The sequence below is a fragment of the Eumetopias jubatus genome, unplaced genomic scaffold (genome assembly GCF_037043125.1).
Source record: "Eumetopias jubatus isolate StellerSeaLion01/CBP00866 unplaced genomic scaffold, mEumJub1_p1.0 scaffold_12, whole genome shotgun sequence".
In the NCBI taxonomy this organism is placed as follows: Eukaryota; Metazoa; Chordata; class Mammalia; order Carnivora; family Otariidae; genus Eumetopias; species Eumetopias jubatus.
Genome location: NW_028274818.1, coordinates 45460682 through 45478653, shown reverse-complemented (window position 1 = coordinate 45478653; position 17972 = coordinate 45460682). Strand labels below are relative to the sequence as shown.

General features: G+C 41.6%; 1 protein-coding gene across 1 annotated transcript in view; it reads left to right on the top strand.

Annotated features, from left to right (window-relative positions):
* Positions 1 to 5208: 5208 nt before the first annotated feature.
* Positions 5209 to 17972, top strand: part of NIBAN1 (niban apoptosis regulator 1) — a 148922-nt gene continuing 136158 nt past the window's right edge. The window contains exon 1 of the mRNA XM_028121575.2: positions 5209 to 5365. Within this exon, the coding sequence (XP_027977376.1) occupies positions 5311 to 5365 (55 nt within the window). The 5' untranslated portion in view covers positions 5209 to 5310. The remainder of the gene's footprint in view (positions 5366 to 17972) is intronic.

Here is a 17972-nt window from a genome sequence, read left to right as displayed (position 1 = left end):
CTCAGGTCATGATCCCAGGGTTCTGGGATCGAGCCCCACATCAGGCTCCCTGCTCGGCGGGAAGCCTGCTTCTCCCTCTCCTACTCCCCCTGCTTGTGTTCCCTCTCTTGCTGTGTCTCTCGCTATCAAATAAATAAATAAAAATTTAAAAAATGATTAAAAAATAAAAGTGAAATGAATAATGAAATTCATGACGATAATTCAAAAAAAGATATGAAAATGTCCAATGTGACTGAGAAGTAGGGAAACAAGCAGGCATACATTGCTGGTAGATAGGTGATTTAGGTTACATTTACACAATGAACTATCATTGACCTAGACCTACATATTTATTTAAATGAAATATTCCAAATGAAAAATTACAATAGAGATTACAGAATATATAAAGAGCATCACCTCATTTTGGTAACTAAGTAACTATAAATAAATTTTTATTTAATTCTAATTTATAATTGCACATATTTCTATGTAAGTTTGTAGAAATCTATAGCAAACTGGTGATTTTTATTTATCTAAAGATATTGACATTGGGGCACCTGGGTGGCTCAGTTTGTTGAGCGTAGGACTCTTGATTTCAACTCAGGTCAGGATCTCAGAGTTGTAAGATCAAGCCCCACCCAGGGCTTGGCGCTGAGCATGGAGCCTGCTTAAGATTCTCTCTCTCCGGGCGCCTGGGTGGCTCAGATGGTTAAGCGTCTGCCTTCGGCTCAGGTCATGATCCCAGGGTCCTGGGATCGAGTCCCGCATCAGGCTTCCTGCTCCTTGGGAGACTGCTTCTCCATCTGCTTCTCTCTCTCTCTCCCCCCCTCTGAGTCTCATGAATAAATAAATAAAATCTTAAAAAAAAAAAAAAGATTCTCTCTCTCCCTCTGTCAGTCCCCCTCCCCTGGCTCACGTGCACTCTCTCTCCTTCTCTCTATCTAAATAAATAAATAAATAAATAAATAAAATACAGATACTGACTTTGGGATCTGGATGATCCCCCCTTTTTTTTCTTTTTGTTTGTCAGTAGTTTCTAATTTTTTATAGTAAAACCTGGATTATTTATGTAAATAAACAAAAGCAAGATTTAATATAAAAGTAGTAGCATCCGTGGTTAAGAAGATGAACTCTGGAGTTAGATAAACCCAGGTGACAGATGACCTTAGTTAAACTGCTTAAACTTCTTCACCTTGATTTTTCTCATCTTTAAAATGGTGCTAATAACAGTGCCTACTTCAATCTGTTTTTGTGAAGATTAAATCGGATTACTGGTAATAACCTATCATGTGCACTTATCATACAATCAAGTAATTACAGTCCTCCCACTCCTGTATGACACAGCCATACAAGGTACTTGGGGAAGTGCAAAGAAGTTTGAGATTGTCCGTGCTCTGCGGGCAGTTAAATGCCCAAATAGACAGATGTCACTAACTCAAACGAGAACATGGCAAACAAGGGGTTCATAGTTCTATGACAGGTAAGGGGATCCCAAAACACATGCTTATTCTACAGATACTAGGACTAAATGTCTATTAATCTAATCTGCTCCTTTAAAAAAGGTAATCTAAATGGGTGAATTTTATGGTATGTGAATTATATCTCGATTAAAATATTTAAAAAAGTAATCATTTTAGAATGTGCTATTTACCTGAAAGAAGTGTGTGTGTGGGGGGGTGTATTTTTTTTTTTTCAGGTTTTATGTATTCATGAGAGAGAGAGAGAGAGACAGAGGCAGTGGGAGAAGCAGGCTCCCCCGCAGAGTAGGGAGCCCGACACAAAACTGGATCCCAGCACTCTGGGATCAGGACCCGAGCCAAAGGCAGATGATTAACTGACTAAGCCACCCTGGTGCACCCCCCCTTTTTTTAAGATAAAGGGTGAGAGCACACTGGGGCTGGGGGAGCAAAAGGAAAGGGAGAGGGAGAAAGAGAATCTTAAGCAGGCTCCACGCTCAGCAATGAGCCCCACACAGAGCTAGATCTCACAATCCTGAGATTATGACCTGAAATCAAGAGTTGGACACCTAACTGACTGAGCCACCCAGGCGCCCCCGAGAAAGAAGTGGTCCTAAGGGTATTTTAAAACAAAATACATTGATATAATACAAAAACTAACATTGCATAGGAAGTTCTCTAAACTAGCTGATTTGAATCATATGAAGTTGAATCTGTTTCATAAAGTTATTGAATTGCTTGGAGACTCATTTTTAGCGTGTGATTAATAAAATGATGCCCACATAGGATTTGCAAATATTAAATACTATGACTAAAATAATGGATTCCTTATTTTTTCCTGTAAACCAGTTGGAGGAAAGGAGCTTTATTTGGGGGATAAAAATGGGAGCAGAAGTTCTTTCTTAATGTAATAATCAGTGATTTTCAAGTTCTAATTAAGATTATACTTTCTCTAGAAAATTGCTTCCTTGACCACTCTTGTTGTTACTGATAATAACAATCCGAGCTTCCTTTACTGAATACTTAACTATGTTCCTGGGAATATGTTAAGTGTTTCACAGACCTGATCAAATGTAATTTTGACAGCAGCACATGAGGTAACTGTTACCAACTCCATTTAACAGATAAAGAGACTGAAACAAGTAAGTTAGGCAATTTGACCGGGTCACATGTCTAAGTTCTCAGGTTAGGATCTGAAGCTGAAAGTGTGGTTACAAAGCTTATTGATACTACACACATATGAATCCTTCCTTGTACCTTGCTCCATCTGTGAGTGCTACAAATGAGTTAAGAACGAGAGATGAGAATAATCAGTCTTTTCTCAGATTGTTTCCAAACAAGAGGTGACAAGCCAAAACTATCCGCTGGCAGAAGATCCAAATTAGTTTTCTTCAATAACAATAACAGCATTCTGAGGCACAACTTTTGCAATTTATTTATTTTTTTCTTAAGATTTTATCTTTTATTTATTTGACAGAGAGAAACACAGCGAGAGAGGGAACACAAGCAGGGAGAGTAGGAGAGGGAGAAGCAGGCTTCCTGCTGAGCAGGGAGCCTGATGCGGGGCTCGATCCCAGGACCCCGGGATCATGACCTGAGCTGAAGGCAGACGCTTAGCGACTGAGCCACCCAGGCACCCCACAACTTTTGCAATTTATATAATGAATCTACTCTGAGAAGATATACTTCTTTTTTTAAAAAAATATATGTATTTATTTATTTATTTGAGAGAGTGAGAGAGAGAGAGAGCACGAGCACGGGAGGAGGAGAGGGAGATGGACAAGCAGACAGCACAGATCCCAAAGCCCATCCTGGGGCTCCATCCAGGACCCCAAGATCATGACCTGAGCTGAAATCAAGAGACACTTAACTGACTGAGCCACTCAGGTGCCCCAAGATATACTTAATTCTAAGAGCTAACTAGAATATTGAGAAAAGAGTTGAACATTGAAGACTTTGAATCATTGAGTAGCTACCTGGAAATGCTCTTTATTTTGAGATTCACAGCTTTCGTTGAGTCCAGATCCGATATTTTATATTTCACCCATTCACTCATTCAATGTTTTTTTATTGAGCACCTATGTACCAGATGCTGTTCTAGGCATTTGAGATATATCAGAGAATACAGTGAACAAAAATCCCTGCCCTTAAAGAAACAAGAAGAAAGAAAATGAATAATTAAAAAAACAAACAAACAAGAAACAACATCAACAAAGAAAATCCCCAACCTTATGGAGTTTCCATTTCAGTGGGGACAGATAAAGAAACATACCAGATGATGCTAAGTGATATGAAAAGAAATAATGAAGGGAAAGGAGTGGGACAGACATGAGGGCCGGCGTATAAACAGGGGCTAAAAAAAAAAAAGCCTCTTTTGAGGTGTTAGCATTTAAGAGGAGATTTGAATGAAATAAGAGACAGAGAGTGCACCACGTGAATATCTGAGGGCAGACCATCCTAGGCTAAGCAAGAGCACATGCAAAGGTGTGTCCTAGAGGAGCAAAAGGGCCAGTGGGGCTGGAACAGAGAGCAAGGGGGAGAGTGGTGGTAGATGAGGAAGTGGGGCCTAGTGTCAATGATATACCGGGGCTTACCAGTTAGGAAGCTAGTATAATTATCCAGGTGAGAAATGATGAGGGTGATAGCAGGGGAAGGGGTGAGAAATGGGTGGATACTGGATATATTTTCAAAGCAGAATGGAGAGGATTTTATTGATGGATTAGAGTGTAGGGTGAGAGAGATTGGGTGTGAGGTGCGAGAAATCTTGGCATTAAAATGCTAGTTAATTAACTTTTGAGGGCAAAGCCTTCCAAGTCCTCTTCAGGCCTGGTTCTTGTGTGTACAGACCATTTGACCTTGGAGGTTAAGTCAATAGGAGTCACTAAAAATCTGATTACTAAGAATAGGAAGAAATGCATGGTGACCCTTCTGCCCCAGCTGAGTGTTATTTGGGAGAGGCAGCCAAGCTAAATAGTGGTTGTGGGAAAAAGAATAGATGCCCTTTTTAATGAACTTTTTCCAGTTTGTCAAGGGGAAGAGCTGGACCTAAAGGTGTTAAGAACAGACTTTGATGGGGGTCTTCAGAAGTTTCAGGACTGGCAACATATTGCAGGACCCAGGTTTAGGTTTTCCCTGTTTTTCTATTTCTCCCTTTCTTTTTTCCCCCTTCATTCCTCACCCCCTCCTTGGCCCTACTTCATGGCTGCAGGAAGGTACAGTTTACTGTTGGTTCTCAAACTTCAGCAGGCACCAGAACTACCTGGCATGCCTGTGAAAACACAGTTTGCTGAGCCCCACTCCTGGAGTTTCTAATTGGGGTGAAGTATGTGTGCGCACGTACATGTGTAGAGGGGTATAGAGGGCTGGGGGTGCTGCAATTTTGTATTTCTAACAAGTTCTTAGGTGATGCTTGGGAACTGCTGTTTCTTGTACCCGGAGGGCGTGCAAAGCAATAGGGTCTTGAATTCCACCTCGTGTGGCTTGTCAGTGGAGAAGGTTCCAGCTCACAGAGGTTTACAGTCACTAAGGGAAATTGTCCACTTACCCAAAGGTGTTTCTCGGCTGCCCATAACCGGTGAGAAGAAGAGGCAAAAAGCCAGCAAGGAGAAGGAATGAACGGGAAGTCTTTCCAGCCTGGACATCCCCTCGGAGCTCCCCAGTGAAGCGAGGGCGGGAAGACAGCCCCCGGGCCAGCCCACAGATCCTCAGAGGGCGCGGACCTGGAGGAGGCGCCCCAGAAGGCGGCGCCTCTCGGAGGAAGTTTGTCCTTTAACTGCAGAGCCGGGTTCGCCGTCGCAGCCACCTCCAGGAACGAGCGGCGGGCGCCGACGGCAGCTGTCAGCGCCGCCCGGAGTGCACCGCCCGCACCGCCGCCATGGGCGGCTCGGCCTCCAGCCTGCTGGACGAGGGCAAGTGCACCTACATCCGAGGTACGCGCCGGGAGCGCCGCGCCCGCCCGGGGGGCCTGCACAGCTGCGCCGACCCTGGCCCCAGAGGGCGCGTGGAGAGCGGGTGTCCGGCCCGCGCCCCGCCCTCCACCTGCGGGCGCGGGGACCTCGGGGGTCCAAGGGCGCCTCGCCCGGCCAGCTTTCTCCTGCGGCCCGCGGCTCGGGCGAGCTGCGCTTGGGCCGAGGGCCAGCGGGCGGGGGATGCTCTGGGAAGTGCGGCGGCACGGTTGCGGGAGGCAGGTGCAGGCCGCGGGGTGGGGGACGCGACCTCGTTTTCTCCGCTCAGCCCGCCTTGGGGTCTGTTCAGGCCCGGGCCCAGAAACACCTTGCTCTCCCCTAAGTTCTGAGCTCTTTCTGAAGAGAGCCGCGGGGATATCCCTTGTTTATGGAGACTTCCCGGGGGATTCCCGGCCTATAAAGCAGAATTTCCCTCCGGGTAATGTTGGCCTGGTTTTGTAAAACGAGGTATCGGCCACAGCTTCACTTGAACTTTCAGATCACTTGTGGGATGATTTCATCAGAGGCAGAAAGGACCGTTGTCATTACGCTCCCAGGTTGTACGGTTCCTTTCCCTCTCTGGAGGGGGGCGGGAGGGAGGCAAAAGAGGAACATTGGCATATTTTGTAACACTTGCTAAAGTTATAGATGGAGAGAAACTCAGCTGGGGAGACTTCCAGAGATATAGTGACTCACTAGAGAGTGTGAGGCAGAAAAAAAAAAAAAGACCCAAACTGAATTGAAACTGCAGAAAATCATGACCCTCCTGGGTATATTTGGCGCCTATCTCTTCCTCCCCGGCAACCTTGCCCACAACCACTACCTAACATTTGGTTATCTTGTGAATTTAGTAATTTTCTGGCTTTAGAAATACCTTCTAAACTAGGTATCGAACTGTAAGTTTTACCCTAATTCTGTAAAGAAATGGTTAAGTTCTTCCTGATTACGTTCTTTTTCTCTTTCTGGCCCCTGAATCTTTCCTAAAAGGAAAGCGTTTATTTAGTGTTCTTATTCCATATTTGTTTTCAGTCACCACAACATTTATAACCATTTTAAAAGGATATCAGATCAGGGCACTTGAGAGCAATGTAATTGACTTTCCAGATTCTTCCTCCTGCTCTGGTACTTCTGGAGGCAGGATCATCAACAACCCATTCTGTTAGGGGATACAACTTGGTCAAGTATTCCTTTGCTGTCGTTTATTTAACATGGGAGAAAGATGGATGACTTATTTATATTAGTAAAACAGCTAAACTAAGGCTGTCTCGAGTCTTTCAAATTTGGCTATGTGCTTGTTTTCACCAGTGTGTAAGGGACTGACACAATTGTAGGAGAACACAGTGAGAAGGGGTTTGCATTTAGTTATTTGCAAAATATGTTTATGCCATTCCTTTTATAAGACTTTATTTCACTGCAAAGCTTAAAAACACCTACAGCTGAATCATGGCCATCTATAGTAGTCAGTGGAAGTCCAGCAAGGTAAGGGATTAAGGTTCTCGAAGCCTTCATAGTCCTGACCATTGTTGCTGCTGGTGCAAGCATTGTATTCACGTGAAAAGAAAACGTGTTACTTTTTATTTTATTGTGAAGTTAAATTATTACACATACAAAAATATGAGATGGCTAGTGCACAGGAAGGACTTGGAATGAATACGTTCTGAATGAATAAAACTATAGCAGATTGTGTAACAGTCATTTCATCCACAAGTCCTGTTCGATTTTATCTCGTAATTCTCTGGGAGGGCACTTTCAAGGTATGCACAGGCAAAGGGAAGAGAAGAGTTAAAGTTAGAATACCTCCAGAGAAAATGAGACATTGCCTCATTTGAGAATACTCGTCTTGCCAAAGGAGAAAAGAGCATTGGAAAAATGCATGGCGTTGTGAATTGTTAGTGCATGAGCACATGAAGGTCATGGGGCTGTGATTTCCTGATGGTTTTGAAGCCCCAGATCCCTGAAAAAAAACAAACAAACAAACCATAACCCTATCTTTTTCACCTCGCCCATCATTTAGCCCATGCATATTCTCAAGTTTTGACCTAATTGTATGCAGAACAATTGAAAATATGACAGTAAAGTTTAAATACAATTTTATGACCTGTTTCTCATAAAGTAGCTGCCAGTGAAATATTATAGATTTGAAAGCTCCTAGAGCTGATTCAATAACTTTCCTTCAAGCTTGATAAACTTTGCTAACATATGGAGAATAACTAGTCAGTATATTTGGAGTGAGTTTTGTTAACTTAATCTTGTATGTGTTATAAGCAGCTGAACTTCTGGTATGCTAACGAGTCTGAATCAGCATTTACTTTTAGACAAATCATTTAACAGCTGCCGTTGAGTTTGTGTGCATCGAAACTGTGTGTTGATAGTCATGTTCATCACATGGATGTTTCGAAAATACATTATTTCTTAGGATTTAGTAAATTTCTAGGTAAAAGGATATCAGAAGTATTAAGGAGTTACTTCATTTCTAAAGGTATTTTGAAAATTACTACCACACTTTTCTTACCACAGAATAAATTTTTAGTATTGCTTCTAGAAACTTTCAGTAACTTTGTTGATAAAGATGTTTCAGTTAAGAAATAATACTAAGACTTCCTTGTAATCATATGGACAGTGTCATCTGTTTTATCAGTGATGCTTTTAGCACCGACCTAAGAGGGTCTTCTTTTAATGAGAAGGAAAGCTCGTATAATCCAGGCATTGGTTGACAAATTTCAGGCACTTTTCTCTCTTTATGCTGGGTTTTCTTTTACTTTTTAAACTTTGATATGCAAAAAAGTGAACTATAGCTTCAGAGCACACGATGTCTTCCTGTTTGAGCAATAATTGTCTTTCCTTTTTTTAAAATTGCCATTGGATTGTTAATGAATCAAAAGAAAAATGAACCTGAAAACTCCCCCCACGTAAGTCCTGTGGAAGGTCAGAAGAGTACTATGAAATCAGTGCTGTAGCTGAGAACTGTGGCTTAACACAGGTCTGGGTGGGGACTGGTGGACTGTTCTTTTTCTAGACTTACTATTGCAGTCGGTCATATTTCCTGTGAGGGCCCAGTGGCTTCCAGTGAAATGCTCATCGGTGGTCTGATGCTTATAAAGTAGGAAATGAATTTCAGCTTAAAAACAACATGTATTTCTCTTAGGGAGATTTTCTCATATTGATACCAAAAGGGTTAACTTAGGTGGCTGTATATGAAATTTGTACTGATACCATTGCCTGGAGTGACATCTCCACAGACAAGGTGAACGGAAGATAGGGAGCAGTGTACATGTTTGCAGTCTACTTAATCTAGATGTGTACTATTCCACACATTTGTTTACTCTTCAGTCACGATTTGTTGGTAGGAGACGGGCATAAGAACTGGGCTGATTTATAAGGATAATTATGACAGTGTGATCTGAGAGTCCAATTTATCTGGCTAGAAATGGCAGTATATCATAATGAGAAGTTAGAATATGGAGTGTGGTAGGCACAGTTGGATGTCAACCCAACATCCCTTCCCCATTCCTCTTTCAAACAGAACCCCAATTTTGTTTGGGTCTTGAACTTCCTTTATGCAAAGCTTTCAGAGAAGCTCACCCCACTTACAGCTTTTTTGGGGTGGGTGCTGATCGGTCCATGCCTGTCATGGTGGTATCTTCTCCTTGTCAGTGATTATACAAGGCATGGGGTTGTGATGCATTCTGGCCAGTGAGGCTTGAAGGAAAGTTTGCTAGCAGCTTCTAAGAAAGTTCTCTTCCCTTTCAAAAAGGAGACAAAGGGTAGAGACATATTCTTCTTCCCCTTCTTTCGGACTTTGTGGCATCTGGATATGATGCCTGGAACTACTGAGTAGGAAGGGAGCTAGCTCAAAGACACAGCCAACATTGGGGCATTGCCAGGCCAATGGAGTCTCAGAGAAGAGAAGCTGGAGCCCTGGCACACCTCGTGCTGATCGCCTGCTGGTCCTACTCCGGAGCATTTCTTGTGTAGTATGCTAACTCCTCTTTGAGTTGGCATGGTAGAGAGTGCTGGTTACCCCCCAATATCATTCTTCCCTGATTTTTTAAAAAGCTTTTTGTTTTGTTTTTGTTTTTTAGAGAGAGAGTGCACGTAAGTGGTGGGGGGTGGGCAGAACAGAGTGGGGAGGGACAGAGAGAGCATCTCCACACTGGGTGTGGAGCCTGACGCTGGGCTCAATCTCAGGACCCTGAGGTCATGACCTGAGCTAAAATCAAGAGTTGGATGCTTCACCGACTGAGCCACCCGGGCGCCCCTGAGGTGTCCTTTTCAGAAGGAGTTCAGGCAGAGTAAAGTAAGTGGACAGAAGGAACCTAGGTTCATGAAGACTTCTTGTAGTCAACCTCCATACCAGCACTGAGCTACTTACTGCTGGACCTTAGTAAGAGAGAAATAAAGTACTATCTTATTTAAGCTCGTGTTACCTGTGTTATTATTATCCACAGACAAATCTTATTCTAATACAGTTGTCTTCTGTACTCGTGCCCCAAAGTGCCATAACCAGCACACTAAGAGCGCCTTATTGTGTCCCCCTTTAAGAAAAATTAATCAAAAGAAAGTAGGAGGTGGGTAAAGATTATGTCATTAGTATCTGTCTTAATTCTTAATTTGTAGCAATGAATGGGTCGCCCTGGGAAGTGAGGAATTGCAGCTCCCCAGGTGGAAATAGCAGGGATGGGAGGACGAAGGAGAGGGCTCAGTGTAAATAACACACAGATGTATACTGATCACCTTATTTTTTAAAAAAAAGGTTCAGTTATTCATTTGAGAGAGAGAGAGCCCGAGCGAGCAAGCGAGAGAGCGCAGGTGGTCGAGAGAAAGGGAGAGGGAGGCTCCCGCGGAGCGGGGAGCCCGATGCGGGGCTCGATCCCGCGATCCCGGGATCACGACCTGAGCCGAAGGCAAGCGCTCAACCGACTGAGCCACCCAGGCGTCCCCTGCTGATCACATTATATTTTGATTAAAAATGCCGTTAATCATTCCGAACCACGGGTGAAGCTAGCAGGAGTTTCTGATTAGGAAAACTATTGCAGACTGGTAATTTCAAGTGGCAACAAGAACTTTCTACTACCTTCAGTCTTTGTGAATGGATGCTAAGACCTTGGGAATTTAGTGTGAATTGAGAGTTTCTTAGACTCCTCAAAAATAAGCACACACAGACTGAGACAAATGAACATTTTTCCTTACGCTTGTGGAAGAAACAGTGACCTTCCGGCCTGGGTCGCAGTTCATGCCTTGATGAACCTCATGGAGTCAGACACTGAATCAAGATCTGGTCTCCATGAAACACTTCTTTTTTTCTGTGGATGTTGGCTGTGAGAGGACCACATCATCAATGGTGCTTTAGTAATAGTAATTACTAAAATGACAATAGTGATTCTTTTTATTGTTTTATTTATTTTTGCTGGACTACTAAACTGATTGTAGTTTTACGCTACTGTCATCTTTGGGAAGGTCTGAACTGGGTTCGCAGGTAGAAAGTGCAATAGCAGGAACTCAATTTGTAATAGTTTTTAATCCAATTAAAATAAATGTACTGTGAAAATTTTACAAAATATTCAGTGTGAGTTATGGCAGTGAATTTTAATCTCCTAAGCAGAATTTTTAATTGATCTGCTCAGTAAAGCTAGGTAACATCATTCTAAGAGAAAAGGTACATACAGCAATTTGCACTGGGAAATGGGAAATGAAGTCAGAAGTAAAGACAAAAGAATAAAAGAAAGCAATTCAGATGTTAAAGTCTCTTTAAAGCACTTTAGAAAAACACAGGACAGGGGACGCCTGGGTGGCTCAGTCAGTTGAGCGTCTGCTTTCGGCTCAGGTCATGATCCCAGGCTCCTGGGATCGAGTCCCACATCGGGCTCCTTGTTCGGCGGGGAGCCTGCCTCTCCCTCTGCCTGCCTCTCCCTCTGCTTGTGTTCTGTCTCTCTCTCTGACAAATAAATAAATAAAAAAGAAAAGAAAAACACAGGACATGAGAGCTAAAATTCTAACAGTTCCAAACTAAAGCACGCGCGCGCGTGCACAAAGCCCCAAATGCAATACAGATTTTTCCCTTGAAACTGGAAAATTCATTTAAAAAAGAGACTAGCAAGTTGCTGCCAGTAAGAAAATGCAGGCCAACTTATAAAAGTGTTACTGCTGCTTCTCTTCTTATTTTTTTGTTGGTAGACATATTTTTTCTCACTTCGAGGAGAAAAGATTTAGAGATATGAAAGCAATTAATTCTGTTTTGCAAATTGCAAGCTCCGGGACCCAAAGAAATTTATATTTGCATGCTTGATGTTGTTTGGATATTGATGTCTATAGGATTAGAATATATTAGTAGTTTTAACTAGGAGCTCCTAAGCGGTGTGTGTGTGTGTGTGTGTGTGTGTGTGCGCGCGTGCGCGCGTGCGCGTGTGGGTGTGTGTGTGTATGTGTGTGCGCGTGCGCGCGCGTGCGAAATGGTGGTTTTATTAAAGCACAGGGACAAGACCCCCAGGCAGAAAGAACTGCTGCCTCTAAGTGATTCCTTAAAAGCCCGTAGTGTGAAGGAATTTTGGAGGAAGAGTAAATGTCTCTATGCCAAACCATGTGGATTTTCTTTCTTCTTTTATCTTTTAAGATTTTATTTATTTATTTATTTGACAGAGAGAGACACAGCGAAAGCGGGAACACAAGCAGGGGGAGCGGGAGAGGGAGAAGCAGGCTTCCCGCGGAGCAGGGAGCCCGATGCGGGGCTCGATCCCAGGACCCCGGGATCACGACCTGAGCCGAAGGCAGACGCTTAACGATTGAGCCACCCAGGCGCCCCTCTTTCTTCTTTTAAAACTATTTTTATTTTAACATAAAACACAGGTTCAGAAAACCACACAAAACAAACGTATAGCTTAGTGAATCACTATAAGGCAAATATCCTCGTGGCCATCACCCAGGTCAAGAAATGGAAAGAACTTCACTAGCCATTCCAGAAGCCTCCATGTACTCCATCCTAATCCTAAACCGCTTTGTTTCTTCCACAATAACCACTATTTTCAGTTATCTATTGCTGCCTAATAAATTACCACCAAAAGATACTGGCTCTTCAGACAATGGTATTTGCTCACAATTCTGCTATCTGCCCTGGGTTCAGCTGGGTGGTTCTACATCTTCTGTTTCACAGGTGGTCATTCCTGTGGCTACACTCAGCTGGTGGATTGGCTGGTGGCCAGACTCAAATGGGAAGGCTTTCTGTCTCTCCAGGTGGCGTTTCTACATGGTCTCTCCTATAGGATGCTGGGCTTTTTATTTTTTTTTTAAAGATTTTATTTATTTATTTGAGAGAGCGAGAATGAGAGAGAGAGAGCACATGAGAGGGGGGAGGGTCAGAGGGAGAAGCAGACTCCCTGCTGAGCAGGGAGCCTGATGCAGGACTCGATCCTGGGACTCCAGGATCATGACCTGAGCCGCAGGCAGTTGCTTAACCAACTGAGCCACCCAGGCGCCCAAGGATGCTGGGCTTTTTAAATGATAGGTCAGGGTTTGCAAGAGTGCCACAGCTTCTAGGAGGCTCTTAAGGCTTAGGCTTGGAAGGCCATGGGATTACTGCACTACATTTTATTGGTTAAAGCAAGTCTTGGGTCCAGCCCAGATTCAAGAGGAGGGGACTGCACAAAGTCATGAATATCATGAGTTGTGCTTCATTAGGTAGGAGTTACCACCATAACGGACTACTACACCACTAATCTAGATGTGGAGTAATGACTTCCTTATATTTCCTGATGGTTTATCACCCATAACGCATTTTTAAACACTATAGTCCCGGCCACTTAAAAAATATCTTTTTTAAGTTTCTTTTAATTTACAGGTTTCCCTTTTATCTCTTTTACTTGCAAATTATCTGTTGAGGGATCTGGGCTATTTGAATCTGCTCATGGTGCAGTTCGACACATTTCTTCTATATTTTGTACACATTGACAGAGTGATAGTGAAACTTGATTAGACTCAGGATTAATACTTTTGTCAAGCGTATAGGCTGTGATCTTCATTTGAAGGCACATAACATCTGATTGTCTCTTTTTATGATGTCAGCAGCCACTGATGCTCGTTCCTGGGACCCATGAATTCACTGGGGGTTGAAAAAGTGGTGATATCCTAATTATGTCATTTTGTTTTCATCTATTACCTGGAATAATTTTATAGAGTGGTACTTTTTTAATCTATAGTTTTGTTACCTCATATTACAGTTCATATAGGAAAGACAAGATAAGAACTTTATCCTTTTATTTACCATTTTCAAATTATTTATTACTTTCTTGTCACTCCCCACAGGTGATCAATTAATTTAAAAAATATTATTGTGAACTCGTGAATTCCACTGTAATTCTAATCCTTATTGAAGCTCAAATTTCTCATCATTGGGAATGAAAACCTCTTCAAGTTGGCTCCTGAGTCTTTTTGAAATGACCCTAGTAGTATCTGATGGCTTCCTTGCCATCTGGTAGGTCAAGCTGTTTTAGGCTTACCCTGTTTATATCCTACCCTGTATCTGGAATAAGCAATATCTATAAGAAGCCCTGACTTCTTTAGTGGGAAATGGTATTTCAAGATGACAGTTTGGGCCTGGGAAGGCTTATGGCAGTGACTGGGTTAGCCATTGTTTCTGGGCCTATTTAGCGGATAGAACTAGGAAAAAGTGTATGTTTTCTGCACTACCTATATCTATATCCTATCCATCTATCTATCTGTCTATCTATCTGTCTGTCTATCTATCTATCTATCTCCTTTTCCTTGGTTCTCAAAGCACAAGATGATAGAATTAAATATCCCCAAATTCTTACTTGCTGTATTCCTCCTAATACATACAATGGCCTTAGACAAAAACATAAATACTACCACCATCAATTATGATTGTAGAAAACTATTGAACAAGCTGTTTTAAGAATCAGTAACACAATTTTTGTGTATGCTATCTAAATTCTCCAATTTTATTTTATGATTTTCAATGTCAGAGTATATAACTATTATATTATATTCTCTTTTCTCACTCTTGTTTTACAAATAAGTTTTATTTATTTATTTATTTATTTATTTTACAAGTAAGTATTATTTACTATATCTGTCCTTATATTGATATCTCTCTGGTCCTTGAGGCTCATTATCTAGTAGATGCCTTAAGAAGAGCTCATGGGAACGTGAAGAAGTATAAAGATAGACTGATTTAGTAGATCAGTGATATCACCAAAGGTCAGCTTATTTTTATCTTTCTACACTCCATGCACTAGCTCTTCTTATGGTTAAAAGATGACTAGAGCAGCAAAAAGTATCACATTCTTAGGTAAATCAATGTCCCAGAGGCTAAAAAGAGGCCTATCTATTCTTTGAATACCTTTATAAGAGCAAACCTTTCCCAGATGCCTTACTAGGAGACTCCCCCTTATATTCCACTGATCAGAAATTGTGTCACATATTCCTTCCTAAGCCATCACTGGCAAGTATATGGAATTACCATGATTTGGTTAGACTAATCCAGATTCATCCCTGGACTAGGGGCTGGGCCAAACTTCCTTGAAGCACATGGCTGTAGGGAAGATCTTGGATACCTGAACAAAATCAGGTTCAGTTATCAAGGAAGAAGCCTGAATGGCTATTAGATAAATAACCAACATTACAAGTTTTGATAATTATTATGCAAGGAATTAAAAGGGTAAACAACATTATAAGTTTTGATAAATATTGGGTGCCTGGGTGGCTCAGTTGGTTAAGCGACTGCCTTCAGCTCAGGTCATGATCCTGGAGTCCCAGGATCGAGTCCCGCATCGGGCTCCCTGCTCAGCAGGGAGTCTGCTTCTCCCTCTGACCCTCCCCACCTCATGTGCTCTCTCTCTCTCTCACTCTCTCTCTCAAATAAATAAAATCTTTAAAAAAATAAGTTTTGATAAATATCATGAAGGGAATTAAAAGGGTTATTGAGACAGAAAACTGATGGCAGTGATAGAGCAAGGAGAAGAGATATACTTAAGATGTGGTACTCAGGAGGATAAGTTGCTATCCATATGAAGAACCAGGGGAAGAATATTTTGAGTAGAGAGATCAGCATATAGAGGGAGGAGAAGGAACTTGAAGGTACTAAGAACAGTTAGTACAGCTAGAGTGTAGTGAGCAAGAGAGAGAAAAGTTTCATGGGAGGGAATTCCTTGTAGCACTTATTACTAAAGGACGTACGATATGTTTATTCCTTAATTTTGTATTGCTTGCCTACCATCACCACAATGTAAGCTCCATGAAAGCAGAGTCTTTGTTTTGATTCACTGCTATATTCTTAGCAAATAGATCAGCATCTGGCATGTGGTTTATTATCAATAAGTATTTGATTAATAAATGGATGAAAGGAAAAATTTAGAAACTGCAATGAATATCCTTAAAAATAAGAGAAGTATTGCGTTTGTAAAACAAGTTTAGGATGCGATGAAGTAATGATACTGGTAGATAAGAAATAGCTCTTGGAAAATAAAAATCTGGTGATCAATATTTTTTTTTAAGATTTTGTATTTATTCATTTGAGACAGAGAGATAGAGAGAGAGAGAGCACATGAGCATGGGGAGAGGCAGAGGGAGAGGGAGAAGCAGGCTTTCCGCTGAGCAGGGAGCCAAATGCGGGGCTCAATCCCAGGACCCTGGCATCATGACCTGAACCGAAGGCAGACGCTTAACCATCTGAGCCACCCAGGCGCCCTGGTGATCAATATTTTTAAAAATCCAGTTGTTGCTTCAGAAAATAAAGTTGAGGACTCTTGCAGAAAATAGAACAAAAAGATCAAATCATGGAAAATAGAAGAGATAATATTAAAAAAATTAAAGGGCCAATCCAAAAACTTAAAACGTGACTCACAGAAGTCCCACAAAATAAAGACCAAAGAAAACGGAGAAAATTACCAAGGAAATAATACAAGACCATTTTCTAGAACAGAAGATCATGTTTCTCTGGATTCATAGAGCCAAACATTTCCTGGAGCTCATCCAGAGCTGGGAATAGTTCATGTTTCCATCATCCAAAATAGGAAGACCTTATAATATGTAGGGCATTGTATAGAGTCTTCAGTAGTAGTGAGCAGAAATTAGCCCTGCAGGACTGCTTTGGACTTGCTCTAATAATAAATGTCAAAGCAAACCTCAGAAGAATTAAAAAAAATAAAAATAAAAACTTAAAAAAATAAAAAGAACAGAGATAGATGGTTTTTTCCAGTTGGAGTTTTCTGATGAGAATTCCAGTTGAAGTATTTTTCTATGTTGACCTCTGGATTGGTATCTCAGTCTGGGAAGTTTTAAGTTGACTAAGGGATAGATGATCACTAAGGATTCCTTTATTCATCTCAGTAACTCTGTTTTTTGCCTTTTTAAAACAATATTTTATTTATTTGAGAGAGAGAGAGCACAAGGTGGGTGAGGGACAGAGGGAGAGGGAGAAGCTGACTCCCCACTGTGTAGGGAGCCCACAGAGGGCTCGATTCCAGGACCTCAGGATCATGACCTGAGCCGAAGGCAGTCGCTTAACTGACTGATCCACCCAGACATCCCTCAGTGACTCTGTTTTATGCAGTTTGAGTTCTCATGTTTTCTATAAGGGTTGCTCTATAATTATCATAGTTGCTTTACTGAAAAAAAACAAACAAACACATCCAACAATGTAAAGTGCACAATATCCAGCATCCAATCAAAAATTACCAGGCAAACGAAAGCCGGAAAATATCCATAACTCTAAGGAAAAAAAAATTATCAATAGAAACAGAGAGGAATTACAGACATGATGAAATTAGCAGATAAGGATGTCAAGACAGTTTTTATAAATATGTTCCATATGCGAAAGTGGAAGAAAACATGAACATGTTGAGAAGGGAAATAGAAGATATGAAAAATGATACTTGTCCCCAGTCTTTAGGAAGGAGCGATATGACTACTTTGTTTTTGAAATCTGTTGGAACATCTGTTGGAAAATGTAGCTGTACTTTCTGCTACCAACAATCCCAGCTGACCTGGGAAAGGAGCAGAGCAGACCTGCATGAGGAGCTGCTGACATGGGGCTGGGCTGGGTCAGGACAGAAGAGCAGGATCAACTCAGAAATGAAGGGAAATTGTGGATGTTCTTTCAAAAAGGACCCTGCTAGTAGTGGACATGTGCCATTACCTCTGGGGCTCACACAGGGCAAGTGACAATTTCTATAATTAGCTCAGAAGAATTCAGAGGGGTTTTTTCCCCAGTTTGGATTAAGAGTGTTTGTTTAAAAAATTATTTCCTATGTAAGTCATGCTTGAATGAGTTAGATGGATATGCCTGAAGAATTGCCTGAGCAAAACAGACACAGGCTTGGAGTTGGAATAAAGATAAATTTTATTAGCAGTAATAGCAAATGTGTAGTATTTGGAGTATAAATATTTAAAATGGTTTCATTGGAAAGAAGGATTTAATCAGTAACATTAATTGAAATGTACTGTTTAAACTTAAAATAAATAAGAATTTTAAAGAACAACTAAGACCTGGGCCTTTCAATTGGGATGTCAGTTCTTAACTATAAATGGTAACTCCTGGCCTGAGGAGTGATAATAGTAAAAATAACAGTAAACACTAACA